General features: G+C 47.2%; 1 protein-coding gene across 1 annotated transcript in view; it reads right to left on the minus strand.

Moving 5' to 3' along the window:
* Window positions 1-15,214, minus strand: part of LOC124025802 (sodium- and chloride-dependent GABA transporter 1-like) — a gene marked incomplete at its 5' end in the record, with an annotated part of 18,033 nt that extends 2,819 nt beyond the window's left edge. The window contains 9 exons of the mRNA XM_046339129.1: window positions 270-437; window positions 2,986-3,086; window positions 11,526-11,628; window positions 11,800-11,931; window positions 12,264-12,376; window positions 13,224-13,348; window positions 14,711-14,731; window positions 14,850-14,953; window positions 15,107-15,214. Coding sequence (XP_046195085.1) covers window positions 270-437; window positions 2,986-3,086; window positions 11,526-11,628; window positions 11,800-11,931; window positions 12,264-12,376; window positions 13,224-13,348; window positions 14,711-14,731; window positions 14,850-14,953; window positions 15,107-15,214 — 975 coding nt within the window. The remainder of the gene's footprint in view (window positions 1-269; window positions 438-2,985; window positions 3,087-11,525; window positions 11,629-11,799; window positions 11,932-12,263; window positions 12,377-13,223; window positions 13,349-14,710; window positions 14,732-14,849; window positions 14,954-15,106) is intronic.
* Between the last annotated feature and the right edge of the window lie 290 nt (window positions 15,215-15,504).

Consider the following 15,504-nt stretch of genomic DNA (forward strand, 5'->3'; position numbering starts at 1 on the left):
CTGAGAGAGGTAGAGATGTCTAGCTCGTCCCCAATGTGTCTCTATCCCTTCCCCTTAGCCTGAGAGAGGTAGAGATGTCTAGCTGGTCCCCAATCTCTCTCTACCCCTTCCCCTTAGCCCCAACCCTCGATATTTGCAGATCTGTATAGTGGAAGCAATATGGTGCAAGCATCTATCTATCCAGACCCTACAGACATGCTATTATCGAGGGGTTGGGGCCAGAGGGGAAGGATATGGAGCATCGTGGGATCTGCTGCTTGACTGTGTACCTGTTTGATGCCGCCCTTGGAGGTGCAGAACATGTAGATGACATAGCCTGGCACAAGAACCATGGATGACAGAGACATGACCCAGCCAATCCCCTGCCCCCACGCCGGGTACACGTACTTCCCCAAGGTCAGGGGGGTCATCTCAATGGCACTGAAGGTAAACACTCCCTGCACACACAGAAACATTTACATTAGGTGAGGTAATAGGTGATGCTCCAGGCCGACTACATCACAGATGTATACCAGATCTCCCAATAATAACCTGCCCAGGGACTGCGGTTGACAATTAGCCGGCTGGCTAAAACCGGGCACTTCTACTGAAACGTTGATTAATGTGCACTGTCCCTCTAATGTGCACTGTCCCTGTAAAAATAAATTAACAAGCTGACAAAATGGGACAAGTCAGCATGCCGGCAAGATAGGACAAGCTGACAAAATGGGACAAGTCAGCATGCCGGCGAGATAGGACAAGCTGACAAAATGGGACAAGTCAGCATGCCGGCGAGATAGGACAAGCTGACAAAATGGGACAAGTCAGCATGCCGGCGAGATAGGACAAGCTGACAAAATGGGACAAGTCAGCATGCCGGCGAGATAGGACAAGCTGACAAAATGGGACAAGTCAGCATGCCGGCCAGATAGGACAAGCTGACAAAATGGGACAAGTCAGCATGCCGGCCAGATAGGACAAGCTGACAAAATGGGACAAGTCAGCATGCCGGCCAGATAGGACAAGCTGACAAAATGGGACAAGTCAGCATGCCGGCCAGATAGGACAAGCTGACAAAATGGGACAAGTCAGCATGCCGGCTAGATAGGACAAGCTGACAAAATGGGACAAGTCAGCATGCCGGCGAGATAGGACAAGCTGACAAAATGGGACAAGTCAGCATGCCGGCGAGATAGGACAAGTTGACAAAATGGGACAAGTCAGCATGCCGGCGAGATAGGACAAGTTGACAAAATGGGACAAGTCAGCATGCCGGCGAGATAGGACAAGCTGACAAAATGGGACAAGTTAGCATGCCGGCCAGATAGGACAAGCTGACAAAATGGGACAAGTCAGCATGCCGGCCAGATAGGACAAGCTGACAAAATGGGACAAGTCAGAATGCCGGCGAGATAGGACAAGCTGACAAAATGGGACAAGTCAGCATGCCGGCCAGATAGGACAAGCTGACAAAATGGGACAAGTCAGAATGCCGGCAAGATAGGACAAGCTGACAAAATGGGACAAGTCAGCATGCCGGCCAGATTGGACAAGTTTGACGGATGGCCAGATAAAACAAGCCGGCCAGATAGGACAAGATATGGTCCAATCTGGCCAGTCAGGTAAGACAAATCAGCCTGGACAAGTTTGGCCAGCCAGTCAGCACAAGTCAGTAGGTAGGACATGTTCGGCCAGCCGGCCAGAAAAGATAAGTTCAGTCAAATAGGTTAAATAAGGCCAGATAGTAAGTGACTAACTGAGTAGGGGAGAGCGGTACTTCATCACACAGTCAGAATAACGATATTAGCCCATAGATATGTCTAGAACATTGATTGTCCCATATTGATACAGCCCATGGGTCACTGTGAAAACATACAGCACTACATGCCTTTTTTCAGGACTAACTCCTCCACAGGTTTATTCTGGACAGAGACTGATTGTGAACACTGAGTAGTGTTGCATCTGTCATAGTGTTGTTCTATTCTTGTCCCATTTCTTACTTAACTTCTTAAGGTATAGGGGGCAGCATTTTCCCTTTTGGATAAATAGCAATACTTCACATGTCTGGCAGCTGTGTTTTTTGTATTTTTTTGTGTGTGTTTTTGTTTTGTACTAAATGGTAAAAGAAAATCCATTAAAATAAAATACACGTATACTGAACAAAAATATAAACGCAACAGGTAAAGTGTTTCTCCCATGTTTCATGAGCTGAACGCAGGAACTTTCCATACGCACAAAAAACATGTTTCTCTCAAATGTTGTACACAAATGTGTTTACATGCCTGTTAGTGAGCATTTCTCCTTTGCCAAGATAATCCATCCACCTGAAAGGTGTGGCTTATCAAGAAGCTGATTAAACAGCATGACCATTACACAGGTGCACCTTGTGCCGGGGACAGCAGTTTTGTCACACAACACAATGCCACAGATGTCTCAAGTTTTAAGGGAGAGTGCAATTGGCATGCTGGCTGCAGGAACGTCAATCAGAGCTGTTGCTAGAGAATTGAATGGTAATTTCTCTACCAAAGTCGTTTTAGGGGATTTGGCAGCATGTCCAACTGGCCTCACAACCGCAGACCATGTATATATCGTGTGGGCAAGTGGGCAAGCAGTTTGCTGATGTCAATGTTGTGAACAGAGTCCTCCATGGTGGCGGTGGGGTTATAGTATGGGCAGGCATAAGCAATGGACAACAAACACAATTGCATCTTGTCTATGGCAATTTGAATGTACAGAGATACCGTGACGATATCCTGAGGCCCATTGTCGTGCCACATCACCTGCCATCACCTCATCTTTCAGCATGATAAAGCACGGCCCCATGTTGCAAGGATCTGTACAAAATCCCTGGAAGCTGAAAAAATGTATTCATTATGCCCTATATAGGAAATAGGATGCCATTTGGGACCCAACCAGTGTTTCTGAGATACAGGGTTAAGTATAATTTCCCTGAGGATTTAAACACATTGAAAGCCAATGAGAAGCCTGAATGGAAATGGCAGTTACCAGGCAGATAGCCGGAGTGAAGAACTTCCAGCAGAGCTTCCACCAGCCGCAGGGCCGATAGCCGATCATCTTTTCAATGTCCCCATAGAACTTATCAGCTCCTAAGACAGAGAGAGAGAGAGAAGAGAGAGAGAGAGAGAGAGAGAGAGAGAGAGAGAGAGAGAGAGAGAGAGAGAGAGAGAGAGAGAGAGAGAGAGAGAGAGAGAGAGAGAGAGAGAGAGAGAGAGAGAGAGAGAGAGAGAGAGAGAGAGAGAGAGAGAGAGAGAGAGAGAGAGAGAGAGAGAGAGAGAGAGAGAGAGAGAGAGAGAGAGAGAGAGAGAGAGAGAGAGAGAGAGAGAGAGAGAGAGAGAGAAGAGAGAGAGAGAGAAGAGAGAGAAGAGAGAGAGAGAGAGAGAGAGAGAGAGAGAGAGAGAGAGAGAGAGAGAGAGAGAGAGAGAGAGAGAGAGAGAGAGAGAGAGAGAGAAGACAGAGAGAGAGAGACAGAGAGAAGAGAGAGAGAGACAGAGAGCATTGAACAAACTACACAGGTGACGATGTATAGGTTATATGTCAAGACAGCCTAAATGTTATCTGTAGGCTATATCCCAAGTGGGACTGTTGATGTGCTTTTGAGTTAGCTAGGCAGCCAGCTTACTCAGTGAAGTGAAAACTTGGATGAGCAATAACCTTTTAAAAGTAAATTACAACAATACTGAGATCATGCTCATGGGCCCCAACTCCCTCATCAAGAGACTTTATCAACGTTGGCATGACCGGGTTAGTGGAAAATAATAAAGGAAAATATATTTTTAAAAGATGTACAGTTGAAGTCGGAAGTCATTAAAACCCGTTTTTCAACCACTCCACAAATGTCTTGTTAACAAATGATAGTTTTGGCAAGTTGGTTAAGACATCTACTTGTGCATGGCACACGTAATATTTTCAAAAAAATTTCACAGACAGATTATTTCACTGTATCACAATTCTAGTGGGTCAGAAGTTTTCATACACTAAGGTGACTGTGCCTTTAAACAGCTTGGAAAATTCCAGAAAATGATGTCATAGCTATAGAAGCTTCTGATAGGCTAATTGATATCATTTGAGTAAATTGGAGGTGTACCTGTGGAAGTATTTCAAGGTCTACCTTCAAACTCAGTGCCTCTTTGCTTGACATCATGGGAAAATTAAAAGAAATCAGCCAAGACCTCTTTGGGAGCCATTTCCAAACACCTGAAGGTACCACGTTCATCTGTACAAACAATAGTACGCAAGTATAAACACCATTGGACCACACAGCCGTCGTACCGGTCAGGAAGGAGACACATTCTGTCTCCTAGAGATGAACGTACTTTGGTGCAAAATGTGCAAATCAATCCCAGAACAAACAAGTCCTATATCGATATAACCTGAAAGGCCACTCGGCAAGGAAGAAGCCACTTCTCCAAAACCGCCATAAAAGTCCAGACTACGGTTTCAACTGCACATGGGGACAAAGATCATACTTTTTGGTCCTCTGGTCTGATGAAACAAAAACAGAACTGTTTGGCCATAATGACCATCGTTATGTTTGGAGGAAAAATGGGGAGGCTTGCAAGCCGAAGAACACCATTCCAACTGTGAAGCACGGGGGTGGCAGCATCATATTGTGGGGGTGCTTTTCTGCAGGAGGGACTGGTGCACTTCACAAAATAGATGTAATCATGAGGGAGGAAAATGATGTGGATATATTGAAGCAACATCTCAAGACATCAGTCAGGAAGTTAAAGCTTGGTCGCAAATGGGTATTCCAAATGGACAATGACCCCAAGCATACTTCCAAAGTTGCAACAAAAAATGGCTTAAGGACAACAAAGTCAAGGTATTGGAGTGGCCATCACAAAACCCTGACCTCAATCCCATAGAAAATGTGTGGGCAGAACTGAAAAAGCATGTGCGAGCAAGGAGGCCTACAAACCTGACTCAGTTATACTAGCTATGTCAGGAGGAATGGGCCAAAATCCACCCAACTTATTGTGGGAAGCTTGTGGAAGGCTACCCGAAACATTTGACCCAAGTTAAACAATTTTAAGGCAGTGCTACCAAACACTAATTAAGTGAATGTCACGCCCAGGTGTGGCATGGGGTTTTTGGTGTGTATGTTTATTTTTTAAATTTTACCTTTATTTAACTAGGCAAGTCAGTTAAGAACAAATTCTTATTTTCAATGACGGCCTAGGAACAGTGGATTAACTGCCTGTTCAGTGGCAGAATGACAGATTTGTACCTTGTCAGCTCGGGGGTTTGAACTTGCAACCTTCCGGTTACTAGACCAACGCTCTAACCACTAGGCTACCCTGCAGCCCCATGTATTGGGATTGTAGCTTGTAGCTTGTGGGGTGATCTAGCAAAGTCTATGGCTGTCTGGAGTGGTTCTCAATCAGAGGCAGGTGTTTATCGTTGTCTCTGATTGGGAACCATATTTAGGCAGCCATATTCTTTGAGTTTGTCGTGGGTGATTGTCCTTAGTGTCCTTGTTCCTGTCTATGTTAGTTTTCACTAGTATAGGCTATTTCGGTTTTCGTTACGTTCTTTGTTTTGTAGTGTTTGTGTTTTAGATTCGTGTTACGTTTTTTGTTCATTAAACATGGATCGCAATCTACACGCTGCAGTTTGGTCCGACTCTCCTTCACCACACCTAGAAAACCGTTACAGAATCACCCACCGTAAACCAAGCAGCGTGTCAACAGGCAGGAGCAGCCCAAAGAGGAGATGCGAAATAAGGATTTCTGGACATGGGAGGAAATCCTCGACGGGAGAGGACTATGGGCTAAACCAGGGGAGTGTAACCGCCCAAAGGTGGAACAGGTGGAGGCAGCGAGGAGAGCAGAGTCAGCCGGAGACAGGAGCCGGCGATATGAGGGAACACGGTTGGCAAGGAAGCCTGAGAGTCAGCCCCAAAAATGTATTGGGGGGGGTCTCAGCGAGAGTGTGGCAGAGTCAGGAGTCAGACCTGAGCCAACTCTCCCTGTGTATCGTGAGGAGCCAAGGAGGAGACCAGAACCAGAGCCGGTGTTGGAGTTGAGCGAAGCAGAGACCGTGAAGGAGTTAATGGGGAAATTGGAGGAGAGAGAAATGAGGGAGTTGCTGTGTTGGTGCTTTTTGCATGGAATTCGCCCGACGGAACGTGTCGGGGATTTGATGGCACCTGGGTCAGCGCTCCATACTCGTCCTGAGGTGCGTGTTAGTCGGCTGGTGAAGTTGGTGCCAGCCTCACGCATCAGGCCTCCTGTGCACATCCCTAGCCTTGCACGTCCTGTGCCAACACTGCTCTCAAGATCTCCAGAACGCCTTCACGGTCTAGCCCATCCTGTGCCACCTCCACACACCAGCCCTCCGGTAGCAGCTCCCCGCACCAGGCTTCCTGTGCGTGTCCTCGGCCCAGTACCAGCACCACGCATCAGGCCTACAGTGCGCCTCGCCTCTCCTGCACTGCCGGAGCCTCCCGCCTGTTCAGCGCTATCAGAGCCTTTCTCCTCTCCTGTGCTACCCGAGTCTCCCGCCTGTTCAGCGCAGCTAGAGCCTTCTTCCTCTACAGCGCTGCTGGAGTCTCCTGTCTGTTCAGCACAGCCAGAGCTGTCAGTCTGCATGGAGCAGCCAGAGCTGTCAGTCTGAATGAAGCAGCCAGAGCTATCAGTCTGAATGAAGCAGCCAGAGCTGTCAGTCTGCATGAAGCAGCCAGAGCTGTCAGTCTGCAAGGAGCTGTCAGTCTGCAAGGAGCTGCCAGTCTGCAAGGAGCTGCCAGTCTGCAAGGAGCTGTCAGTCTGCAAGGAGCTGTCAGTCTGCAAGGAGCTGCCAGTCTGTAAGAAGCCGCCAGAGCTGTCAGCCCACATGGCGCAGCCAGAGATGTCAGTCTGCATGGATCAGCCAGAGATGTCAGTCTGCATGGGGCAGCCAGAGCTGTCAGTCTGCAAGGAGCTGTCAGTCTGCAAGGAGCTGCCAGTCTGCAAGGAGCTGTCAGTCTGCAAGGAGCTGTCAGTCTGCAAGGAGCTGCCAGTCTGTAAGAAGCCGCCAGAGCTGTCAGCCCACATGGCGCAGCCAGAGATGTCAGTCTGCATGGATCAGCCAGAGATGTCAGTCTGCATGGAGCAGCCAGAGCTGTCAGTCTGCAAGGAGCTGTCAGTCTGCAAGGAGCTGCCAGTCTGCAAGGAGCTGTCAGTCTGCAAGGAGCTGTCAGTCTGCAAGGAGCTGTCAGTCTGTAAGGATCTGTCAGTCTGCAAAGAGCTGCCAGTCTGTAAGAAGCCGCCAGAGCTGTCAGCCCACATGGAGCAGCCAGAGATGTCAGTCTGCATGGATCAGCCAGAGATGTCAGTCTGCATGGAGCAGCCAGAGATGTCAGTCTGCATGGAGCAGCCAGAGATGTCAGTCTGCATGAAGCAGCCAGAGCTGTCAGTCTGCATGAAGCAGCCAGAGCTGTCAGTCTGCATGAAGCAGCCAGAGCTGTCAGTCTGCAAGGAGCTGCCAGTCTGCAAGGAGCTGCCAGTCTGCAAGGAGCTGTCAGTCTGCAAGGAGCTGCCAGTCTGTAAGAAGCCGCCAGAGCTGTCAGCCCACATGGAGCAGCCAGATTAGTCAGTCTGCATGGAGCAGCCAGAGATGTCAGTCTGCATGGATCAGCCAGAGATGTCAGTCTGCATGGAGCAGCCAGAGCTGTCAGTCTGCAAGGAGCTGCCAGTCTGTAAGAAGCCGCAAGAGCTGTCAGCTCACATGGAGCAGCCAGAGCCACCAGTCAGCGTGGAGCAGCCAGAGCCGCCAGTCAGCGTGGAGCAGCCAGAGCCGACAGTCAGCGTGGAGCAGCCAGAGCCGACAGTCAGCATGGAGCAGCCAGATCTTTCAGTCTGCATGGAGCAGCCAGAGATGTCAGTCTGCATGGATCAGCCAGAGATGTCAGTCTGCATGGAGCAGCCAGAGCTGTCAGTCTGCATGAAGCAGCCAGAGATGTCAGTCTGCATGGAGCAGCCAGAGCTGTCAGTCTGCATGGAGCAGCCAGAGCTGTCAGTCTGCATGAAGCAGCCAGAGCTGTCAGTCTGCAAGGAGCTGCCAGTCTGTAAGGAGCCGCCAGAGCTGTCAGCTCACATGGAGCAGCCAGAGCCGCCAGTCAGCGTGGAGCAGCCAGAGCCGCCAGTCAGCATGGAGCAGCCAGAGCCTACAGTCAGCATGGAGCAGACAGATCTTTCAGTCTGCCCAGCGCCACCAGTGCCGCCAGTCTGCCCAGCGTCGCCAGTCTGCCCAGCACCGCCAGTCTGCCCAGTGCCGCCAGTATGCCCAGCGCCGCCAGTCTGCCCAGCGCCACCAGTGCCGCCAGTCTGCCCAGCGCCGCCAGTCTGCCCAGCTCCGCCCGCTCCGCCAGTCTGCCCTGCGCCGCCAGCACCGCCAGTCTGCCCTGCACCGCCAGTCTGCCCAGCACCGCCAGTCTGCCCAGGGCTGCCAGTCTGCCCAGCGCCGCCAGTGCCCCCAGTCTGCCCAGCGCCGCCAGTGCCGCCAGTCTGCCCAGCGCCGCCAGTCTGCCCAGCGCCGCCAGTACCGCCAGTCTGCCCAGCGCCGCCAGAACTGCCAGTCGGCCAGGATCTGCCAGTCGGCCAGGATCCGCCAGTCTGCCAGGATCCGCCAGTCTGCCAGGATCCGCCAGAACTGCCAGTCAGCCAGGATCCGCCAGTCAGCCAGGATCTGCCAGTCAGCCAGGATCCGCCAGTCAGCCAGGATCTACCAGTCAGCCAGGATCCGCCAGTCAGCCAGAATCTTCCAGATCTGCCAGTCAACCAGAATCTTCCAGATCTGCCAGTCAACCAGACTCTTCCAGATCTGCCAGATCTGCCAGTCGGCCAGGATCTGCCAGTCGGCCAGGATCCGCCAGTCAGCCAGAATCCGCTAGATCCGCCAGTCAGCCAGGATCTGCTGAGACCACCAGCCAGCCAGGATCTGGTAGATCTATCTACCTGCCTGAGCTTCCTCTCACTCCTGAGCTTCCTCTCACTCCTGAGCTTCCTCTCACTCCTGAGCTTCCTCTCACTCCTGAGCTTTCTCTCACTCCCGAGCTTTCTCTCAGTCCCGAGCTGCCTCAGTCCCGAGCTGTCCTTCAGTCCCGATCTGCTCCTCAGTCCAGTGGGGTTCTGGGTGAGGACTACTAGGCCATGGTCGGCGGCGAGGGTGGACTATCCAGGGACGCAAGGAGAGGGGACTAAGACATTAACTTAGTGGGGTCCACATCCCGCGCTGGAGCCGCCACCATGGACAGACGCCCACCCGGACCTTCCCTATTGTTTTGAGGTGCGTTCGGGAGTCCGCACTTTAGGGGGGGTTCTGTCACGCCCTGGTCGAAGTATTTTGTGTTTATCTTCATGTATTGGGTCAGGCCAGGGTGTGGCATGGGGTTTTTGTATTGTGGTGTGTTTTGTCTTGGGGTTTTGGTGTGTATGTATTGGGATTGTAGCTAGTGGGGTGATCTAGCAAAGTCTATGGCTGTCTGGAGTGGTTCTCAATCAGAGGCAGGTGTTTATCGTTGTCTCTGATTGGGAACCATATTTAGGCAGCCATATTGTTTGAGTTTGTCATGGGTGATTGTCCTTAGTGTCCTTGTTCCTGTCTATGTTAGTTTTCACTAGTATAGGCTGTTTCGGTTTTCGTTACGTTCTTTGTTTTGTAGTGTTTGTGTTTTAGATTCGTGTTACGTTTTTTGTTCATTAAACATGGATCGCAATCTACACGCTGCAGTTTGGTCCGACTCTCCTTCACCACACCTAGAAAACCGTTACAGTGAATGTAAACTTCAAACCCACTGGGAATGTGATGAAAGAAATAATAGCTATTAAATAAATTATTTACTCTACTATTATTCTGACAATTCGCATTCCTAAAATAAAGTGGTGATCCTAACTGACAGGGAATTTTACATCGGATTAAATGTTAGGAATTGTGAAAAACTGAGTTTAAATGTACTTGGCTAAGGTGTATGTACATTTCCGACTTCAACTGTGTATATATATATATGCAGTACCAGTCAAAGGTTTGGACACAAGTCAGTGTCTTTATTTTTACTATTTTCTACATTGTAGAATAATAGTGAAGACAAACTATGAAATAACACATGTAGTAACCAAAAAAGTGTTAAATCAAAATATATTTTATATTTAAGATTTTTAAAGTAGAATCTCAAATATAAAGTAGTGTGCAAAGCTGCCTTGATGATTCTCTCAACCAGCTTCAATTACAGGTATGCTTCTTACAAGTACATTTATGGAATGTCTTTCCTACTTAATGTGTTTGAGCCAATCAGTTGTGTTGTGACAAGGTAGGGGTGGTATACAGAAGATAGCCTTATTTGGTAAAAGACCAAGTCCATATTATGGCAAGAACAGCTCAAATAAGCAAAGAGAAACGACAGCCCATTGTTGCTTTAAGACATGAAGGTCAGTCAATCCGGAAAATATCAAGAACATTGAAAGTTTCTTCAAGGGTAGTCACAAAAAGCCTCAAGCGCTATGATGAAACTGGCTCTCATGAGGACCGCCACAGGAAAGGAAAACCCAGAGTTACCTCTGCTGCAGAGCATAACTTCGTTAGAGTTAACTGCACCTCAGATTGCAGCCCAAATAAATATTTCACAGAGTTCAAGTAACAGACACAGCTCAACATCAACTGTTCAGAGGAGACTATGTGAATTAGGCCTTCATGGTTGAATTTCTGCAAAGAAACCACTACTAAAGGACAACAATAATAAGAAGAGACTTGCTTGGGCCAAGAGACATGAGCAATGGGCATTAGACCGGTGGAAATCTGTCCTTTCGCCTAATGAGTCCAAATTTGAGATTTGGTCAGTCTGTTCTTATGTTTAGTGTTCTCCATGGTTCTGTTCTTATGTTTAGTGTTCTCCATGGTTAGTCTGTCATCATGTTTAGTGTTCTCCATGGTTAGTCTGTCATCATGTTTAATATTCTCCATGGTCAGTCTGTTCTTATGTTTAGTGTTCTCCATGGTCAGTCTGTTCTTATGTTTAGTGTTCTCCATGGTCAGTCTGTCCTTATGTTTAGTGTTCTCCATGGTTAGTCTGTCATCATGTTTAGTGTTCTCCATGGTTAGTCTGTCATCATGTTTAGTGTTCTCCATGGTTAGTCTGTCATCATGTTTAGTGTTCTCCATGGTCAGTCTGTTCTTATGTTTAGTGTTCTCCATGGTCAGTCTGTTCTTATGTTTAGTGTTCTCCATGGTCGGTCTGTTATTATGTTTAGTGTTCTCCCTGGTTAGTCTGTCATCATGTTTAGTGTTCTCTATGGTCAGTCTGTCATCATGTTTAGTGTTCTCCATGGTCAGTCTGTTCTTATGTTTAGTGTTCTCCATGGTCAGTCTGTTCTCATGTTTAGGGTACTTTTACAGACTTATTTGATGTGATTTTATAACAGTTGATCCTGCTTCTTGTGTATGTAAAGAGACTAGTATTAACTGTACATGTTTAAACAGGATGTATGCTTGTAGGAAACAACAATGATAGATCCTATGTTTTCCTAATGGTACAGAAGCTTACTGTGTCCTACCATAGAACCAGGAAATCGAGATGGTTTCGAAGAAGACGAGGAAGAGGAGGCACATCCCGCTGGCAGAGTAGTAATCAAACAGCTTGAAGACGTACAGACCACCCTGGGGAAGCAGCCATAGAGGGTTGTTGAAAGGCTAAACACACACACACACACACACACACACACACACACACACACACACACACACACACACACACACACACACACACACACACACACACACACACACACACACACACACACACACACACACACACACACACTCTGTTACCTGTGTAATGTTGGAGAAGCCAATGAGGAAGGAGATTAGACAGACGCCGAGGATAAAGACCTTCTTCCTCTTCCTCAGCACCATGGGGAACTCATCCATCAGAGCTGTGACAAAGCCCTCCACAGTACAGAACTACAGGCAGAGCACACAGGTTAACACACACACACATTGGCTCACTCAGGTCTTGCACCAGAGAACTCTAAAAGGCTACCAACTTCTGCAGGGCCACCTGGACGCTTCTGTTGAAAATGAAAATAACAGTGGTAATTCTATGTAATGTCTACTCAGTAGCAACAAGCCACTTGTAACATATCTACCCGCCATTCTGTTCTCTTTGTTCTCTTTGTTCTGCTGTAATGAATTGTAACGTTGGCTTGTCTGTTGTCTGTCTGGTTCTCACCACTAACACCTCTCCTCCCTTCCTAGTTATCTGGGTGCCAGGTGACTCTAGGTGGGATCCTCACCTGGCTGTCTAGCCCCAGCATCATCAGCATGGAGAAGAACAGGATGGCCCACAGGGAGGACATGGGCAGCTGAGTCACGGCCTGGGGGTAGGCCAAGAACGCCAAGCCTGGGCCTTGAGTTAGACACCACACCAAACACAGTGAGCTAAATCCGGGCCTTGAGTTATACACCAAACCACATCATTGAGTCTCAGCCCACATTGCATAATCACACTTCACTGCACACCTCAAATGGACACAGTAATGCACACCATGATAATAATTGTGCCATATGAAATCTCTTCTGTTGAATAAAAAGCGTAGGTTTTACTTCCTTTGTGTATTGTATCTTACATGTATCTAAGAAACTAATCATATACTTGGCTTCATTTTTCAATTGATGAGTTGATTAGGAGCACTATTACCCCTTTAATCTTATGTCAGAAGAAGTGCTGCTGATTTGAATTCTTCCCCTCTAATCAGGGACTAATTCAGACCCTCGGGCACAAGTTGAGTGGAGTCTGTGGCCAATCAGTGGCATTAATCAATTCATTACGTTTACTGTATCAAGAAGAAGATAACCAGTGACACTATAGAACATGTGTCAAACTCATTCCACGGAGGGCTGAGTGTCTGCGGGTTTTCCCTCCTCCCTTGTACTTCATTGATGAATTAATGTCACTAATTAGTAATGACCTCCCCTCACTTGGTTGTCTAGGTCTTCATTGAAAGGAAAAACCAGAAACCCACAGACAGTAGTCCTCCATGGAATGAGTTTGACTCCCCCGCTAAAGAGTCTGAACATACTCTATACTTTATTTAAACATTGTCCTTTCCAGCACTGTTTCAGAAACTATAGTGGATGCGTATTTAGACCAGGTCAGTACAGCTCGGTTTGACTCTGTAGTGTTAATCAGGAACAGCTGACTTCGATGTCAGCAACAGTGAATGCTGCAGGAGGGTGAGCTAACTGCACTGTACCGGAGGCAGCTAGTTCCTGGACAGGCTTCTTGGTGATGTACGACATAAAGCCCACAATGGAGAAGATGACGAAGCCCGCAAACATGCTGGTGAAGGAGTTTATACAGCACACGATGAGGGAGTCCCTGACAGGAGAAGAAAACACAACCCATGTTGGTATTGGTAAGTAGACAGGACACTATAATGGAACACCACGGAAGAAAGGAACACGAAAAGGACAGAACAAAATAAAGTAAATAGAGGAAAGATGGAGTGGGACACAAATCAAATCAAATCAAATTTATTTATATAGCCCTTCGTACATCAGCTGATATCTCAAAGTGCTGTACAGAAACCCAGCCTAACCCATGTTGGTATTGGTAAGTAGACAGGACACTATAATGGAACACCACGGAAGAAAGGAACACGAAAAGGACAGAACAAAATAAAGTAAATAGAGGAAAGATGGAGTGGGACCCAGAAGTATAGAATCAAAGTAAATAGAGGAAAGAGGGAGTAGAACCCTGAAGTATAGAATCAAAGTAAATAGAGGAAAGAGGGAGTAGAACCCAGAAGTATAGAAAAAGCAAATAGAGGAAAGAGGGAGTAGAACCCAGAAGTATAGAAAAAGCAAATAGAGGAAAGAGGGAGTGGAACCCAGAAGTATAGAATCAAAGTAAATAGAGGGAAGAGGGAGTGGAACCCAGAAGTATAGAATCAAAGTAAATAGAGGAAAGAGGGAGTGGAACCCATAAGTATAGAATCAAAGTAAACAGAGGAAAGAGGGAGTGGAACCCAGAAGCCAGACTGCCTCCAGGTGAGTTTCAGTAAAGACTTAGAAATTTGCGTCTCCTGGACAACCGTTCCATAAAAATGGAGCTCTATAGGAGAAAAAGCCCTGCCTCCAGCTGTTTGCTTAGAAATTCCTAGGGACAATTAAGGCCTGCGTCTTGTGACCGTACGTACGTATAGGTATTTTGTAATGGTTTAGCTAGTATAGAATCAAAGTAAACAGAGGAAAGAGGGAGTGGAACAAAAGCATGGATTAATTTTTCTGCAGAAGTATAGAATCAAAGTAAATAGAGGAAAGAGGGAGTGGAACCCAGAAGTATAGAATCAAAGAAAATAGAGGAAAGATGGAGTAGAACCCAGAAGTATAGAATCAAAGTAAATAGAGGAAAGAGGGAGTGGAACCCAGAATTATAGAATCAAAGTAAATAGAGGAAAGATGGAGTGGAACCCAGAAGTATAGAATCAAAGTAAATAGAGGAAAGATGGAGTGGAACCCAGAAGTATAGAATCAAAGTAAATAGAGGAAAGATGGAGTGGAACCCAGAAGTATAGAATCAAAGCAAACAGAGGAAATATGGAGTGGAACCCAGAAGTATAGAATCAAAGCAAATAGAGGAAAGATGGAGTGGAACCCAGAAGTATAAAATCAAAGCAAATAGAATGGTTTCATCATCTAGGTTTTTAACATGTAACAGAAGTGGTTTGATGAGCCTTACCTGAAGATGTGCGTTAGCTCCCTGAGAAAATGCATAGGCTTTAGCTCATTCTTCATGCACACATGAGACCCAGGTTTGAAACCAGTAGGTCACTAACAGGGGCATAAGGCATAAAGGAGAGGCTGTGGGGGTTGTTTACCTGTACACATCGTTGTTGAAGGAGTTGTAGCTTCCCAAGGCGATGAGCGAACCCAGACCCAGTCCATAGGAGAAGAAGATCTGAGTGGCAGCGTCCAGCCACACCTGGGAGAGTAGTCAGACAAACACACACACACATTTTTCTAAGGACAGTTTTCAAGACAAAAAAACATATCTTATTTTTCCTGTTGACATTTCAGTGTGTGCATAGGCATATGATCTGTGAGTGTGTGACTCTTAGGGGCCACCGTGTCAGACTTGGGAGTTTGTTGAAGTCAGGGTGATGTAGAAAGGATGCCCTCCTTGGCCCCGGGGAGAGTGACCCCACTTGAACAGCATGAAGTAGGGGACAGAGAAATAGACCACCTGAATAACAGATAGGGGACAGAGAAATAGACCACCTGAATAACAGATAGGAGACAGAGAAATAGACCACCTGAATAACAGATAGACAGAGAAATAGACCACCTGAATAACAGATAGGGGACAGAAATAGACCACCTGAATAACAGATAGGAGACAGAGAAATAGACCACCTGAATAACAGATAGGACAGAGAAATAGACCACCTGAATAACAGATAGGGGACAGAGAAATAGACCACCTGAATAACAGATAGGGGACAGAGAAATAGACCACCTGAATAACAGATAGGA

Source organism: Oncorhynchus gorbuscha, unplaced genomic scaffold (assembly GCF_021184085.1).
Source record: "Oncorhynchus gorbuscha isolate QuinsamMale2020 ecotype Even-year unplaced genomic scaffold, OgorEven_v1.0 Un_scaffold_2453, whole genome shotgun sequence".
In the NCBI taxonomy this organism is placed as follows: domain Eukaryota; kingdom Metazoa; phylum Chordata; class Actinopteri; order Salmoniformes; family Salmonidae; genus Oncorhynchus; species Oncorhynchus gorbuscha.